Raw genomic sequence first — 17,553 nt, forward strand, 5'->3', positions numbered from 1 at the left:
ACCCAAATCCAGCTACATGTTGGCGTAGGGTCTTAAACATGACCGTTGCTTCGTGTAATCCCTCCCATTCTTCTTTCATTTTCTAATTTCTTTAAGGTCTAATGGCCAACAAGTTCAGAAATGATGTGAAAATTGTACAGAATAAAGATAAAGAGTGTTCAGAAGATTAATTCGTCACCTTCTGAGATCTTTGACAGTGAATTCTGAATCGCAGCGACTAGCCTTCCTCTCTGTGGGCAGACAGAGAGTATATGGAGAAAAACACCCCTCTTCCCCCTGTTTCATCATCCGAGACTAATGGATGTACCAGCAGGACCTTGACTCTAAACTGCAAACAGGATTCTTTGGGTTAGTGTGCCGCCCAAGCCCCACCAGCCGGAGAAGCCATTTGCCCAAATATCTTGGCCTTGCTTACTGCCAGGGTTCAAGAACATTTTGTCACAGTTGATTTTAAGAGATTAGACAGCTTTGCTTCTTTTTCTCTGGTCTTGACTCAGCACCTCATAGAGTATGACGTCCTGCTGTGTTCCCAGATAATACTAATCCTCCGTTTAAGAAAGTTACAGCAGTTTCTGTCATAAAGCTGAAGTCTACATGGAAATACTGATGCCACATCTTAGTTATGTTGAATTATTGTCAGCTGCTAAAATTCTGTTGGACGGAGAGTCAACGCCAGAAGTTTTGGCACCATTTTCCCACCACACCTTTCCGTGTGCCCAGGGGAGCTGGTAAGAATGGCAGCACTTAGACTAGCCCATGACGCCTTTCCAAAGCCCTGTCCTCAGTGAGGTTCATAAAGAGAGAGCCATGAGCTAACACACTGAGTGAAACCTCAGCATTAGATCATTTACATTAAACGCTCCTGTTAGATCGGGGCAAGTCTTAACTTTCGGCTGTGCAATAATTTATTAATTTGCACCGGACTGCTGGATGAAAAATGTCTCTGAATGGATTTAATTTCTTCTTCTCCTGCAGTTGCCAGAATGGCGCTCCACCTGCCCCTGAAGGCTCTGCTCCTTGTATAAGGATACTGTATGTTTACTCACAACTGTGGTTTAGATTTATGAGCAATTATAAAAGAAACGCAGCTTTCAGAGCTGCATCAATAACCCCACTGAAAGTACAGGAAAGACACAGTAAATATATCCAATAATGTTACGCTGGAAATATTGAATGTACCACTGTGGGTCATAAAAATCACCAAAGTGCCAAATTGTGAAATAAAAACTTTATGAAAGGCTCTTAAACATTCTGTATTTAACCTAGCTTGACATGTCCGTTGCTTTAGGCCTTCAGTTGTAGATTATGTTGTTCATTAAGATGTGCCAAGGCTAACTCGGAGGATGTTCTGGATCAGAAAAAGGCTGTTTCGGACAGCACGCTGCGGGCGAGCATTAATACTGACAGCCAGCATTAAACAAGGTGGTTTATCCAGAAGATGGTGTGCTATCATCTCACTACACCCTAGCTTGGCTGCATTAGCTAGCTTCACCCTCAGGCAGTAAAAAGGCGCTAAAGTGCTTCAGTCACTTCTTAGAGTCGAGCTCAGAGAGGCTGGGGATACTGGAAGCTCAGAGGGGCTGCTGTACTTGAAGCTGGCCACCTTCAGGGGGTGGAGGTGAACACATGATCAGTGCAGAGGTTTAGCCTCACTCCACTGATCGTGATGTTTGACCAAAAATGGTTATTGAAGTTCCTGCTGCCAGCTATCCCCTTTCACTTGTAACAAGTCGGCTCAGTCACAAGACCCCCAAGTTTTATGAAAACTTCCAGGAGGTAACATGAGCTTCAAACTGGGATGTAATGCTTCCACCGTTGCTCATCAGTAAAGACCAGAACCTTGACATTTGTCACTAAGAGGATTGGGTGCCCTTTTATAAACTCTTTTTGAGACTAGCTTTGAAGTGCTTTAAAGTGACACACCATGTGAAATCTATGCTTTGAATATGAAACATTAATCCCGTGAAGGTTTGAGAGCTGGACGAATGATGTAAGCCTGTAGATTGGGAAAGTAGGTTGTAGTTATTTCCATAGCAAAGTTTCAGTCTATTAAATGTACTGTGCTAAGTCATTAGTGAGATGGGTGGAGGGGAAGTTTCTCGAAGGATTTTACTCCAGTGTAAGCTGACTTTCAAAAGTTATCATGATAACCTTAATGTTGTTCTTGGAACAGACAATAGTAGGCCGAGTAATCAAGTAACTCCGTGAAACAAGGAAAAACGTTTCAGGTTAAAAAAACCTTTCATACAGAATTAAAAAAGAAGCTGGCGAGTGAGGAAACACTGGCCTACTGAATGCTGGGACACTTCTGCAGGTTGTATAATGACAGGGTGGCTTAACCAGGCTAGACAAAAGCATAGATAATTAAAAATAGCATGTTAAAAGTATGGCTAATCAGTTGAAAGCTGGCTTGCCTTCGGTCCCAGTTGAAAGCTAGCTATAGCTTGTTAAAAGTATGGCTAATCAGTTGAAAGCTAGCTATAGCTTTCAACAAGGTATGTTTTTGTTTTTTAGCTAACCAAACCCTAACCCTATGTGTAGCAGTTGGGTTGCTAGCTAGCAGGATGGACAAACATGACATTTTTGGCCTAAACATGCTGGATAAACAGTTAAATTAGCTAGCTAAAATTATACATAAAAAACTAGAAACAGTTAGCTGTCGATGAAGGGGCTCTCTGCCTGTGTGGCTGGGCTTTCAGAAGCTCTAGTTTTACAGGCAGTACTTACTGCAGTAGTTTTGCCACCAAGCAGCAGAGGTAGAAGTAGCTGCATGTTTCCAGCAGGCAGTGATTTTGGTCAAGTCTATTGAGCTGTTCGATGTTGAGTCGCATCTTGGCAGTTTATAAAGGGGCCGAATGAAGGAGCCAAATTAGAGCTGTTACACTTTCAGAACGCTTTATTATCCCAATCAGTAACAAACCACAAAAAAATGACCCTAAAACCAAAATCAAATGTATTTTATGTGCTGAATGCTAAATGCTGTGTGTAGCTTGAGCTCACTGTTGGCGCTTGAACTAAAGGAAGTTTTAAGGATACTGATCAGACGCTTGTTACAGAAATGTTTCGTGCTGCATTTCAGAGTTTTTGGATAAAGCAGCAGGTATTAACACTGATGATTCTTGGCACTGCTCTTCTCTTCACTCTTCTTCTCTCTTTAACGACTTTTATAGCTTCACAGAGTTCAGTCTGTGGAATCCCAGCTTTGTGTAGGTACACAGGTTTAACTGAGGACGGTCTGGGTTTCAGTTGGAAACATTCAGTCACCAACATTTAGCATGTCGACCGGATCAAAAGGATATTTTTGGATGATGATGATGAAAATCTCTGGTAGAAAAGCACTGCTTCAGGCTAATCTCATTTATGAAGCTGCTGCAGTTCACGGTAAAGATAACACTGTGGCTAATTGTGCAGCTGGTTTGAGGCAGCGAGAATTGTTGTTCTCCTATTCTTTGAATCTCTCCTCCTGCTAACTCTGCAGAAAGATAAGCAAGTAGTTCAATGCTGAAAAGCAGCACTGCGTTCCAGTCCTCGCCGCTCTCCAGGGGATCTGTTCCCAATTAGAAGCTGAAGGGAACGAACAAAAATGACAGTCATCTCGTAGGTAACCCCTGCATATCACATTAATAAAAGACCTCCCTGTAGAAGCTGATGAGCGTTCAGCGGTCCAGAAAATGAGAACGTGAGAGGAAAGTGTGAGGTGCTGTTTTTGGAGGGGAATTAGCATGAAACACTCGAGCTTTGAAGCTCCAGCCAAACATCTGCTCCCCTCCTTTGTCTTCCCTCGGTCAGTCTTTGCCCATACCACCCTTTTAATCTCACTTTCCTCCTCCCGCTCTGGCTCTGTTCCTCACCTCTGTCTTCTTTTTATCGCGTTTGCTCTTAAGAACTTTGTGTATCTCCTGTTCCTCCAAAGCACCCCCCCCCCCAGGCCTGTTTCAGTCACTGATAAGCCGGCTCGTCCTGGTTACTGTTCCACTATGTTCACTGTGACCTCCACTTTCCCTCTGTGGGGAAAAAAGGCTATTATTGCCTGCCAAGGTTTGGTGTAGTTAGAAGCTCCAATTAGAGCCCAGCGCTGTAAGAGACGCCAATTACTGCCCCTCTGCTGTCTCCATATTTATGCTTTGTGCTGTGTCTGTGTATAAATGTGGCAGCACAATCTATCTATGTGAATATTAGTCATTAGTTTCTGAACGCTTCATAAATCCCCAGAACAGTTGGGTGTAGTTTGTCAGACAGACGCTCAGGAGCGTGTAAGTGGGCGCAGAAACGAGAGCGCGGCTGCTGCACGGGTTCTATTTTACTGTTCGGGTAAAGAGACGGCACACGCTACAGCTGTCGAGAGGACTCGGGGAGCTCTGGGATTGCTCTGCTCATTGGTGACACAATCCCTGAATCCCTGTACAGTAGGCAGATTTAAGAAGAGGGCGACAGCTCCGTGTCTCTCCAGAAACGAGAAATGAATCTATTTATTGAAGGTGCAAACAAAAGTTCTGACGCATAGAAAGAATAATAACCACCTGCTAGGCCTGGGTTTCCTGCTCTGAGCGCTTGCTCGTGCATTTCAGCAGTTTAACTCTGGACTTCACACTCGCTCAGTGTTCGTGGGTAAACCTGACCCACATTTCTGCTGAAGATCATCCCTGTTCATGAAAGTCTTTAATGAAAGAACCTGTGCCGTGTCCGAGCCCAAAGGCAGCGCGTCAGGTCAGGAGCACAACCAGGACATGATTAGTCATCGAGTCGGAGGGTCAGACTGTCACACAGAGTTCGACTGAAGCATCCCGAAGAGTCCGACATGCCGACCTCAGCCGTGTTTATTCTGAACTCACAGCACTCATAGCTCACGCCAACACTGTTGCAGCCGTGGCTTCATCCTCTTCTCCAAGGTTAAATTCAAGTTAAAATGTCACCACCTGCATCCTTCACGCAGTGACGGACAAGCAGAAAGCACGTGTCACAATAAACGTTGGATTAATGCTAGAGAAGACGAACAAATTTTGCATTATCGCTTCCACAAGTAGATGTCTGGGGATCATTTTCAGTGGCTGGTCTTGTGCGTTGGCATGAACATCCATGACTTTGTCTCCAAACTGGAAGAAATCGTGTTCTGACCACTTAGACTCTGCATCCTGCACCGCTGACCTCTCTGAATATTTAACTCGACTTTTCCTGAAAGCTTTCTTTGTACAGCTCTGTGCAGCATCAGGAACGACTTTCAGGAGATAATTTTCCACAGTGTGCATCCTCACCTGAATCCACTTTAGCCCTACTTTGAAGTATTTCCATTCTAAAGTAGCTGCCAGTACTTTACTCTTTAGGTGTCACAGAGGGTGGGATGCTTGGAGGATCCAGGAGCATTTAGCCCTTCTCGAGTGTTTCGGCCCTCCACACACAGACGGACAGTTTAGTCCACACATATGCTGGGACAAGTTCTAGTTTGCTTTAACTGACTCTGAGAACAGTTTCTCCGTCTGGCTGCTGATCTCTGGTCCAGATCTCCTCCTACGAGACAGATTTTCAGTGAAAACTAATCTGTCCACAGGCGGCTCTCACGCGCTCAGGTTTACCGCGATGCCAACTGTCTGTTTTTGTCCCAGTATCTCTCATTTGGTGTCTTATAGTCACATCTGTGTCTCTGTGTTGTTTCCCGTGCTCTGTCTGCAGGCTGTTCAGCACTTTGTGATTGCAGAGGGTGTGTGTGTGTGTGTGTGTGTGTGTGTGTGTGTGTGTGTGTGTGTGTGTGTGTGTGTGGGCGGGCAGCAGTGTTTCTGGTCCTCATTTATCTGTTTTTACTGTGCCCACTTTCTCCTGAGCTGGATTTATTAGCGAACTGGGCCCTGTCAAAAGCTTGCCTTATGATAGCATGTGTGCACACGATGGAGGCCGGGCCTGCCGCGTGTGTTTCTGCCCTTTGAGATGTTTTGTATTGATGTGCATGTGTGAGACGGGCTGAAGAACCCCAGAACTCTCCCAGCCTGTTCATATCTACGCTGTAGTTTTCATTTTTCTTTGTTTTCTCTTTAAAACCTCGAATAAACGTTCTAACATCAGCTTTGATCAGCGGTGCTGCTAAAGAGTGGTGGCGTCTGGCTTTCTTCACTGGGCCAGTTTTTATTATTTAGCGGTCTGGAGGAAACTTTTCATGCTTTTAATTCCCCACATTTGGCTCCTGCAGTCCTCGTGGTTCTGGCATCAGTCGAGCCTTCCATTGTCTCTGCGGACTGAGATGTGCTGCAGAGATGTTCATGTTGCAAAGCTCATGCGTCTTATCTGGCAGGTGTTTGATTAGTTTTAGTGTTCAGCCGCCTGCTTTTTCTGTCTCTGTTCAAACTCCTGCTTCTGTTGGCTTCAGTTACTGGAGGTAGGATGTGATATGCGTCAGCTGGGGCGCTCACACATGCCACCGTTGATGGCAAACAGTCACCTCGGTCTCTTCTGCTGGCGTGGGAGATTTATGATTCTGTTTTTCCAGCAGGTACAGGTGGCTCCAATTCTTCTTCAGCTTTTTAAAAGTCGCAATGAATCAGCCTATGAAAGGCCTAATGCGTTTCATATGGCCCAAGCTATTCTTTCTGCTAGGTGGACCTTTCACACTGCAGCGAAAGAGAAAATAAAACGCACAACATGACACTAAAATGGACTTTCTTTGTTTGAATACATCAAACAAAGAAAGTCATATTTAAATTCAAATTTTAAATCTTAATCATCCCAAGGTTTTGCAACACTGACCATATATGGTATCAGATTTATTTAATAGGATTACATATGAAAGCGATTGCTCCTCATATCAAGCCCTGTCAACTCCGACCTCTCCCAAAGTCACACTGCACTGCTGTGTGTTTGCAGGAGTCAGAGCATCAACAAACAGCCAGTGTGACTGCGAGGAAGCTCCGGCTGGATGAGCTACACTGGAGCTACCATAAACTTCACACCCGAGCCTCAACTCTCGCGGCCCGGTACAGGTCCGTGGCCCGGGGGTTGGGCACCGCTGGTGTATATTTATCAAAATCGAGCAGGTTGACCTTTAACCTGGACTCATTTCCTGCAAGTCGCTTTGCAACCCCCATTAGCTTCTGCTGCTCCTCCATCCATTCATGCTGTTCTGACTTAAACAGCATCATGTCTGCTCTGTTACGTGAGACGATCATTTAAATTCAAAGTGCTGCACTGGGTATTGATTCTGTCACCGTGCTTCCTGTTGTCTGTATAAAAGAAAAGCTGTGAGTATAATGTGGTCTAATATTAATTTATTTTACTGCTAAAATATGACATAAGGTAACCCAGTAATTTCCAGAAGACTGTATCTTTATCATGACTTAATCCCATTTAGCCTGAAGTGGAGGAAAATGCATTATTTTTGTCATAACTCTACAACTAAGAGTGGATTTTCCCGGCAGTGGCGACGTGTTTTTCCATTAGTCCAAATGATGTGACTGTAGGCTCAGTTTAATCGTTGAAATGATTTGAATTCTAGCTGTGACTATTACTTCCTATCAGAGCTGTGAAGTTGAAACCAATGCTCACTCTCTGTTGCTGCGAACACACTTCTTCACTTCTACCACCTACCTCTCATTGCCATTACTGCTACTTTCCCTATGATACAGCTCTATGTTGCGTTCATATTTTCCGCATCATTCATAACACGTATTATTGTGATTGGTGTCGTGCCGGGTAATAAAAAAAGGGCGTGATGAATTGATTCACCCAGGCTTCTCCAACCGCATTAGAGAGCTGAGCCATATGGCTGTAAATACAGCGGAGCAGCGATGACTTAATTGCTGGACTCGTTTGGGAAAAGAAAAACAGTTTGTTGCTATTAGCTCCTTTATAACCACTGCTAACCACTGCTTTTACATTATCACTTCCACTGCATGCGCACACTCACATTAGACCAGACAGACCCAGGACATCCACACTATTGTTGTACTTTCCACAGTAAGGAGTGAAATGCTGTCACGTATGACCTCACTCTTGCCGTCATATCATCCCTGTATAGGCTGGAAGAATGTGTCACACGTTGGGTTGCAGCCATGCAGCACACTAACGAAGCCACGTCTCCTCGCTTTTTATGGCTAACGGGGCTTTGGTGCTGTCGATGTCGTCACTACAGCCTGACGACAGCCTTTGCTTACAGACGCATGCTAGCTGTCAGACTGTGATCTATGTAAATGGATTGGGTTCTTTTGGTTTTGGTCGCCACCCAATGTGTCATGTGTTTCTGCAATTGTGTCAAGTCAGCTCAGCGAGCGCTGTAGCAGCGTAACGTAGATGTGACCACAAACTTCTCCTTTGCCAGTAGCAATCAAGACGTGATCTCTGCTGTGCAGCCACAGGGTGTGGGTGAAGAGGGGAACGCCACGGGTGATGTTACGCCATGATTTAGGCCATTTGTGAGTGGAAGCCTTTCAAGCCTCAGAAGGAAAGCGAGTTAAACGTAGATAATCAAGTTTCTGACCTCGTTCTTGGAGGAGGCTGTCCTCCTGTGCAGATGGACCAACCAGGGTCTGTAAGTTTGTGACGTTTCTGCTGTGGCTTTAAGTGAAGTTGGGTAAATGTGGTGAACTTCACGGAGGCATTGGTGATGAATTGTGTTGGCTTTTGTTGTTTACCACATATGTACACGCCCACAAAGGCCTGATTGGCACAAAATTTGGCACCAATGTTCCCAGTTCACAAACGCTGAATCCAGTAACTCCTGATTTATCAGGACCAAAAGCAGCTTTTTGTTTCACCTGAAATATTTCACAAAGTCTTCCAAATATAAATTGGAAAACCCCCAAAAACTTTCCCAGTGAAATCCTGTCCAGCGTTTGTTTGTAAACACCAAAACGGAGCGAAGGCTACAAGCTAGCTCGTGGCAGTCAGCTCGAGCGGCATCGTAGACGCTAACAAGCCACGAAGAAAGTAAAGTTCCTCTGGCACCGGTGCTCAACACGAAAGTAACAGCTCATCTCATACGAAGCTTGACTTTTCTATCACACAGTGAACCTGTGATCCAAGTTTACCTCACAGGGTTAAAGCCTCCTCTGGGGGATGGTCACCGGGTTTAAACTCCTGTTTACTGTTGGAAATCCTGCTTTTCAAACCAAACCTGGAGGTGAAAGAGAAGCTAAACAGCAGCTGCAGGAACAAAGGGGAACTCGGGAGGTGCACACCGCGGTGTCCTAGCTCATAACCCAGGAACTCTGACTGTGCTGTACAGTATGAAACATTATGTAAGACCTCAAGATGTTTGTCATTGTTTGTGTGGTTGAATCATCAGTTGGAGGAACCAGCATGGACCAAACATGGACTACAGGCGACTGCAAAACAACAGCAGCACAGCATGTTTGACTGTGAGTCAGTGAAGGGTAGCAGTGTCTTTAAAAGCCCAACACGTCCTAGCAGGTTGATCTTCAGCAGCATCACCGAGTGCTGTTTTAAACCACCGGTGAGGAGTTCCTCCTCGCCCCAGCACTCCCAGCACTCCCAGCACTTCTGTGTCTTTCAGTGTCTGGTTTAGTAATGAACACCACTTTCCAGGAAGGTGAAACTCTGAGCTGCCACGAGCTCCCTTTAGATGTCCCTTTGACACTCACACAGACAGGAGCAGCCTATTAGACGTGCTGTTCTCCCACCCCTACGTGGGCTGTATCCAGTAACGTCTCTTTTTTGGTGCAAATTGCCCCCGAGCTGGTGTGCTCACCGACATCCGTCAGGCCTAACTGACAGCACTAATGTGTTCTCCTCAGGTTGGTGGTTCGTCAGCACAGCGGAGGAGCAGGGCTGGGTCCCGGCCACATACCTCGACTCGCAAAATGGAACCAGAGACGATTTGGATCTGGGAACATCCAGGACTGTCGAAGGTTAGTGCTGACACAAACACGGCGTTGTTACATTCATAAAACTTAAAGACATAAACGTCAGTCTGCGTGTGCAGGGGGCAGCCCATCCTTTCTAGTTTCCTTCTGTGTTCATTCTCATCACATCATCCACAAGTTAGTGCTGAACACACAAACACATTTCCAGTCACACATTGGGAACCTTGGAGACCACAGTGGCGGCAGCAGCACGGTGAAATGGTACCAGACTGCAGCCAACGGGGTTGCAATATTTTGGCACCACAGAAAATTCCTTCCAGCTCCCCCGGGACGCCACGGCTCTCGTTTTGTTGCGACCCTTTCCTCCTGAATGTTTAGTCTGCCTGCTGGGACGGAGCATTTCCTCACCGTGTCATCCCCCCCCCTCTGAGATCTGGAGCGTGCAAACGCACAGACGCATGCGTGCAGTTTATTTGCAGATGCATGTAGCAGTTTATGGGATGTAGAATCCCGCTGGATCCTCCTGCAAACACTTTTCCGTCTCTGTTGCGACACATGCTGGGCTCCATGCTTCAGTGGGCAAACAAACACAAACAGCTCAGTTGCTGTTACTCGCTGCTCCTTTTGAGGAGGTGGCAGCGCCCGTAACAAAGATTTAGTGTTGTTTTGTTACATTGTGACGTGCCGGAGTGTTTGCTGCCTGTTGATTGGATGCATGTGTTGTTAATGGTGTTTCTGTTTGTTTTTGAGTTGTGCTCAGAACTTGTTTGACATCTGCTGCAGATTCCCGAACACCAACACCCAGCTCTCGGGAATACGTTAGGCTTATTATATCTTTGTAGCTTTGCCCGTTGATTCTGACGTCTGATTTATTCAGCTGAACTGAATGGATGTTACATCACTGAATGAAACGGCACGCACGAGGCTCGTGCTCTGACTTCGTGCAGGTTGACCGCTGCGCTCTTTTCATTGGCCTCGCTAAATTTACTACTGGACACTTTCAGTTGAGAAAAGTGGAGCTAGAATTTTAACAAAAACAGGAAGAGAGGGCGAAGCATCTGAATGATCTGGTCACCTGTTCATCTGCTGGAACCTCAGCTAGAAACAGCTCCGCTCACATTCACGGTAGCTCGACCATCATCATCATTATTGTTTTTATCGTTGGTCATTTTTATTTCTTTTGGTTTTAATGTGACCTCTGAAACACCTCGATTGGCTTCCTTGGATGTCGGACAGCAGCAGGTGTTGGTTGGTAAGCCTCTAAAAGCCCTTAGAGGAGGCCTGTGTGTGTGTGTGTGTGTGTGTTACATTTTCTGTCATATACAGCGTACTTTGACAAACAGATCAATGATGTCATCACAGCTCGTTTCTTTCATTTCCAGCTGCTCACAAAAGTGAAGCTATTCCTTGAGAGAGCTGTCCATGCCTTCGTTTCATCTTTACTCTGGTGTCAGTCTGTTATCAGTGAGCCGACTGCAGCAGGTCCAAAGCGCTGCAGCACTGTTACTAACCAGCACTCGAAAGCGAGACCACATATTTCCATACTAGCATCGTTACTGTCACTTTTTGAACTGGCTTTTGTCCGGCATTGCACGAGTTCGCTGTCCGAGCTGTCCCGAGGTCCTTTGCTGTGACTGCTCCTAAACCGGGAACCTCCCCTCCACAACATTTGAAAACCCAATTTTATTCTATTTTTAAACCAGAATCAGTTCAGACTAATTTTATTTGCGTTATTTCTCATTTTATGTTTCTTTTCTGTCTTTTAATCTCATTCGATTATTTTAGAGGTGCAACACTGTGAGCCCCAATCTTCAGGCTGCAGTTCTTTCCTTTACTTGTGCCTCGATATGATGCCAGTCAGAGCAGATCTATCAATACAGCCACGTATCTCAGGCATGTAGAAAGTTGTTTAAAGCCTTTTGTGGTTCCAGAGTAAGTGACTGAACACCAGGTAGAGGAACCGGATTACAGGAGCAACGTTGCGTAAGAATACTCTGTTAAAAAGCCTCAAATAAACCAGAGTTGGCATCAGCTGGCATCTGAGGCTGACATTAACTGCACAAAGCTCACAGCTACACATGCACTCTCTTCCCCCTCATCCTCCGTCAGTCCCATTTTCCCGTTAGGCCTGGTGTCTTTGTGTTTGCACACATTGTCACTTCTCATTCCTGATCTCTCCCTTCCTGCTTCCCATCGTCTCTTACGTCTCATTATCTCCGCGTGGTCGGTAACCTAATTCCACTGACAGCTCAGCTCGCTAGGGAGGAACCGACAGGCGCGCCCAGCCCTGCTGAAATTACCTCCAAATAACATTTCCCTGTGTCCCTTCCTTTAAGCCAATATATCAATTAAGAGGTCAACGGGAGCGGGATGGCGCTCGGTGGGATGGAAGGAGCGCCGGAGAGGAATCAAAAGGGACAGCGAGTGACAAGGAGCAGAGTCAGAGGAGCGATGGAGAGATGAGCGAGGACAGAAGACGGAGAAGAAATGAAATTACTGCAGGCAAAAGAAAGACGGAGGACAACTGCTGTTTCCCTCCATCCTTCCCGTCATTAATATTTTTCCCTCAGGAGGCAGCAGAACAGGAAACCGGCTCACGATGTTTGATCGCTGCTTCGTCGTACAAGCTTCGAGGTTAAGAGTTCGACACACGGCAGCCGCATAATGTGTCGAGGCCCTCGGAGATCCTGGAGCTGTGTCTGTGATTGGTGTTCTCGTGTGTGCGATAACCGCAGACGGCATAATAACCATGAACGTAACCACGGTGACGTCCTTATCGGCTTTTGAAGCGTCAGTGTTAGCAGGATTAAACGTGGTGTGCATCTGCACCGCCGCAGGTCACACTGGACGTCAGAAGCACTTCAGTGAACTTGTTTCAGATTTGAGCCTCTGATAGCTGCGCCGTGTAGCTTGGTATGGATCCTGCAGGAAATCGAGCCGGTGCTATTTTAAGCGATGTGGAGCAGAGCTTCTGGGATGCTCCTAAAATAAGCTGCATTGTGTTTGTTGGAACAGCAAGCAGGAGCTTATTAGCTCTGACGATGACATCGGAGCCTGAACGCGACACCGCTGTGTTCCCGGCTTTGCTGATTTGTTAAGGCGGACGTGTCCACATTTGGAAGAGTGCTAAATTATCAGCTGGTGCTAACAAACAGCATGTAGCGTGCTGGTCACACTGGTCCCTGATAATCAGTGTGGTGGGGTTTGTAGCTTACACGCTGGTTCCTCCAGCCATGCCATGGTCTGCTGTTCCAGGCAAAATACAATTACTGTCCTCTTAAGTCCAACACAGTCAGTTTGCACCAAGCAGTCCACCTGCTCCCCTCATTTCGTTTCCGTGGTACTGCAGAGGATTTGATGGCTGAAATGACTCGTCCCGCTTCGTTTCTCACCCAGTCTTTAAAACTCACAGACACACTTCCTGTAAGAGAAGCAGTTTGAACGTGTTCATGACGACTAACAGCTCATTTTGCTAAAACGTGCTTCTTACACTAACTCGTCTGTTTTGTCTTTTGGTTGCTGCTCCGCCCCCCCTCCCCCTCATCAGTTACTAAGAGACGCAAAGCCCACCTGAAGAGGCTGGACCGCCGCTGGACCCTCGGCGGTATAGTTAACCGCCAGCAGAGCAGAGGTGAACATGAAAACACACAAACACACACAGAGACAGACACACAGAGACACACACGCACAGACAGACACACACACAGAGACACACACACACAGAAAGACACACACAAACAGAGACACACACACAGGACTTTTACATTTTGCAGTTTTTGTCATCAGATGCATGTTTCTCTGGTGACCCCATCTGATCTTGTGTGTCCCTGTGTGACCCTGTGTGTCCCTGTGTGACCCTGTGTGTCTCTGTGTGTCCCTGTGTGACCCTGTGTGTCCCTGTGTCTCCCTGTGTGTCTCTGTGTGTCCCTGTGTCTCCCTGTGTGTCTCTGTGTGACCCTGTGTGTCCCTGTGTGTCTCTGTGTGACCCTGTGTGTCCCTGTATGACCCTGTGTGTCCCTGTGTGACCCTGTGTGTCCCTGTGTGACCCTGTGTGTCTCTGTGTGTCCCTGTGTCTCCCTGTGTGTCTCTGTGTGTCCCTGTGTGTCCCTGTGTGTCTCTGTGTGTCTCTGTGTGACCCTGTGTGTCCCTGTGTGACCCTGTGTGTCCCTGTGTGTCTCTGTGTGACCCTGTGTGACCCTGTGTGTGTCCCTGTGTGACCCTGTGTGTCCCTGTGTGTCTCTGTGTCTCCCTGTGTGTCTCTGTGTGACCCTGTGTGACCCTGTGTGTGTCCCTGTGTGTCCCTGTGTGTCTCTGTGTGTCTCTGTGTCTCCCTGTGTGTCCCTGTGTGTCTCTGTGTGTCTCTGTGTCTCCCTGTGTGACCCTGTGTGTCCCTGTGTGTCTCTGTGTGTCCCTGTGTCTCCCTGTGTGTCTCTGTGTGACCCTGTGTGTCTCTGTGTGACCCTGTGTGTCCCTGTGTCTCCCTGTGTGTCTCCCTGTGTGTCCCTGTGTCTCCCTGTGTGTCTCTGTGTGTCCCTGTGTCTCCCTGTGTGTCTCTGTGTGTCCCTGTGTGACCCTGTGTGTCTCTGTGTGTCTCTGTGTGACCCTGTGTGACCCTGTGTGTCCCTGTGTGTCTCTGTGTGTCCCTGTGTGTCTCTGTGTGTCTCTGTGTGACCCTGTGTGACCCTGTGTGTCCCTGTGTGTCTCTGTGTGTCCCTGTGTCTCCCTGTGTGTCTCTGTGTGTCCCTGTGTCTCCCTGTGTGTCTCTGTGTGTCCCTGTGTGTCTCTGTGTGACCCTGTGTGTCTCTGTGTGACCCTGTGTGTCTCTGTGTGTCCCTGTGTGTCTCTGTAGGGGCGATCGTGGCTCAAGAGTTGGGAGTTCGCCTTGTAATCGGAAGGTTGCCAGTTTGAGCCCCGGCTTGGACAGTCTCGGTCGTTGTGTCCTTGGGCAAGACACTTCACCCGTTGCCTACTGGTGGTGGTCAGAGGGCCCGGTGGCGCCAGTGTCCGGCAGCCTCGCCTCTGTCAGTGCGCCCCAGGGCGGCTGTGGCTACAATGTAGCTGCCATCACCAGTGTGTGTGTGTGTGTGAATGGGTGGATGACTGGATATGTAAAGCGCTTTGGGGTCCTTAGGGACGAGTAAAGCTATACAAATACAGGCCATTTACCATTTCTGTGTGGCCACAAAGATCTGTGCAACAGTTCAGGGTAAATGAGATGTTAGAGGTTAATAATTTGGAGACTGTTTAAGATAAAATGACTCTTTGATGTGTGGTCCTGTCTCAGCAGCATTAAGTGGGAGCTGTTGTGTTCTTCTTTATTTCCTGGATGTGGATGTTTGTGTTAAACGTGGCCAAAGTGAACGATTAAGTCAAGTAGGGCGCTCGGTGTTTGTAATCCCTGTGAGTTAGAAGCTCAGGCTGTTCTAACACGAGTCCTTTTGTCAGGCTCGGTCTGCTGCTCGATACACTAATACAGTGTTTTTAATCACACAGCTGTAGCTGCAGCTCTCCTTTCACGTAATCTGCATCGGTGAACAACTAACACAAAAACAACAAGTGGCCCAGTATCTGCAGCATATTGGGTGGCCATGAGTCAGCTCTGACAGTAAAATCTCAAATCTTGCTCCCTCAGACGTGGAACACTCCCCGGCTCTCGCTGAGAAGCAAAATAATTGGACCGCATTAAACAGATTTAGATAATGAAGCGCTCGGCACCCGCAGCACGAGCGCCGCGACCTCGACGGCCGCCGAGCCCCGTCATGTAAATGGTTGCGTAACAGTGTTGTTGCTTCATTAGCTTTGAAAGACTGTTTATGACTTTCACATTTCAGTTTTAATTTTTGGATACTTGTGGTTTTGTCGAGTCATTTTTGCGTAAATGCTGAAACGTGAGAGAAACAAACAAGCGTCTCTTTGCTGAGGAGCGAGCCGGCGCTTTCTAATCCAGACTGTCGGTTTGTCGCCTTGTAGCTGTGCCGTGTTTACGGAAGCTCGTCCCGAGCCCAGAAAACAAGGGAAAACCTCTAAGAACCATCTTTGTTTCTCTTTACATTCCCCGACTGAAGCGCTGCGTCCACTCAGTCCTGGACCAGCAGGCAGCAGAGCACTGATTAATGGTTAATCCGACCCGGCTGATCTACAGAGTGGGCTCCTGATGGAAGTGTTGAAGTTGACCTAAAGCGGGCTGTAAATGAGAGCAGTATGATGGAGATGGAGTTGTACGTCACGGCCACGTTAGAGAAAGGTGGAGGTGGTCAACACGTACAAGTACCTCGGGCTGTGGGTGGACAACAACCTGGACTGGTCATGCAACACAGAGCACCTGTATAAAAAAGCCCAAAGCCGACTGTACTTCCTCAGGAGGCTGAGGTCTTTTAACATCTGCAGGAAGCTCCTGAGGATGTTTTACCAGTCGGTGGTTGCTGGAGTACTTTTCTATGCTGTGGTGTGCTGGGGGAGCAGCACAGCAAAGAGGGACTCATCCAGGCTGGAGAAACTGATCAGGAGGGCTAGCTCTGTGGTCGGCATGAAGCTGGACACTCTGGTGACAGTGGCAGAGAAAAGGACATTAAAGAAACTGATGGACATTATGGACAATGCTGGGCATCCTCTGCACACGGCCATAACTCCTCTCTGGAGGGGAGAGGGAGGGGAGACAGGAGGACAGAGGAGGGGGGAACAACTAAGCTGTAGTGCCTCTTCACCTCACTGTGCAATACTTTTTGTTAATATCCAACAGTGCAATAGATTTCAATACTTGAAACGTGCAGTTCCCTTGTATTCTTGTTCCTATTTATTCTATTTATCCCTTTCGTATATTTTATTTACACATGTCTCTGTATTTATATATATGTGTATATATAATATTCTGCTCACGTTCTGTAACTTGCTGTGCTCTTGGAAACAGAGGAACCCACCTGAGGGATTAATAAAGTTTTATCTTATCTGAAATGTGGTTGAGAAGCAGGGGGGCATTACTCATTCACATCTCCCACTCAGCTGGTTATGAATTCAGAGTGGGGACCTCTTTGTCACCAGCCGTAGTGGCTAATGTAGAAATATTAAAGGTTTACCGCTTCGTTCATGGAATGTGACCATACGGGTCGGCCATGTCCGCGGGAATGTCGCCTGACTACAGCTGCGTCTCCCAGAACGACCCAACGATCCAATGGAAAGTGTGAAAGTGGGGCAGCGGCCCAATCTGTAGCCTGCTTTTAATCACACAGACCTCTGCAGCGTGGATGAGTCACTCGACTAGCTGTCGCCACCAGAGAACCAAGCTGCTCTCTAATTCCTGCTGTTTAAGACACCTTAGCTTTTTAGCTTTTATTGCTCGGTGGTGTCGTTCCAATTTTGTGATGTTGGTACACACCATGCCTCCATTAAAACGTTTCTGGGTGGTGAAAGTAAAATGTGAAAGTCCCAGACACACAGTGAGGCTGCTGGTGCGACGCTGGTTAGAAAGTTGTTGCTTGAACTGTGGAGGATAGTGTGCGAGCAGGGCATGTTGGAGCTCTACTGCTGTGAAACGCTGCGTTTACCTTCAGGGGCGGGCTTTCCCAACCACCATCAGGCGCATTAGTGTGGACGTAACCTCCGTTCAGCTGTTAATCAAGGACCCTGATGGAAGCAGCTTTTGTGGTGTTTGTCAGCGACTGTGAAGATCTGTGTTATCAGTGAATCCCGAGCTTTCAGGTGTTTACAGGGCATTAGCATTGCTAATTTGACATGACGGGGCGACCTGTGGTCA

At 47.2% G+C, this 17,553-nt stretch overlaps 1 protein-coding gene across 4 annotated transcripts in view; it reads left to right on the forward strand.

Moving 5' to 3' along the window:
• sh3pxd2aa (SH3 and PX domains 2Aa) overlaps positions 1–17,553 on the forward strand; it is a 93,501-nt gene that overhangs the window by 68,079 nt on the left and 7,869 nt on the right. For all 4 annotated transcript variants that reach the window (XM_026169658.2, XM_026169659.2, XM_026169660.2 and 1 more), the window contains 2 exons: positions 9,735–9,848; positions 13,351–13,434. In XM_026169658.2, the coding sequence (XP_026025443.2) occupies positions 9,735–9,848; positions 13,351–13,434 (198 nt within the window). The remainder of the gene's footprint in view (positions 1–9,734; positions 9,849–13,350; positions 13,435–17,553) is intronic.

Source organism: Astatotilapia calliptera, chromosome 6 (genome assembly GCF_964374335.1).
Source record: "Astatotilapia calliptera chromosome 6, fAstCal68.1, whole genome shotgun sequence".
Lineage (NCBI taxonomy): Eukaryota > Metazoa > Chordata > Actinopteri > Cichliformes > Cichlidae > Astatotilapia > Astatotilapia calliptera.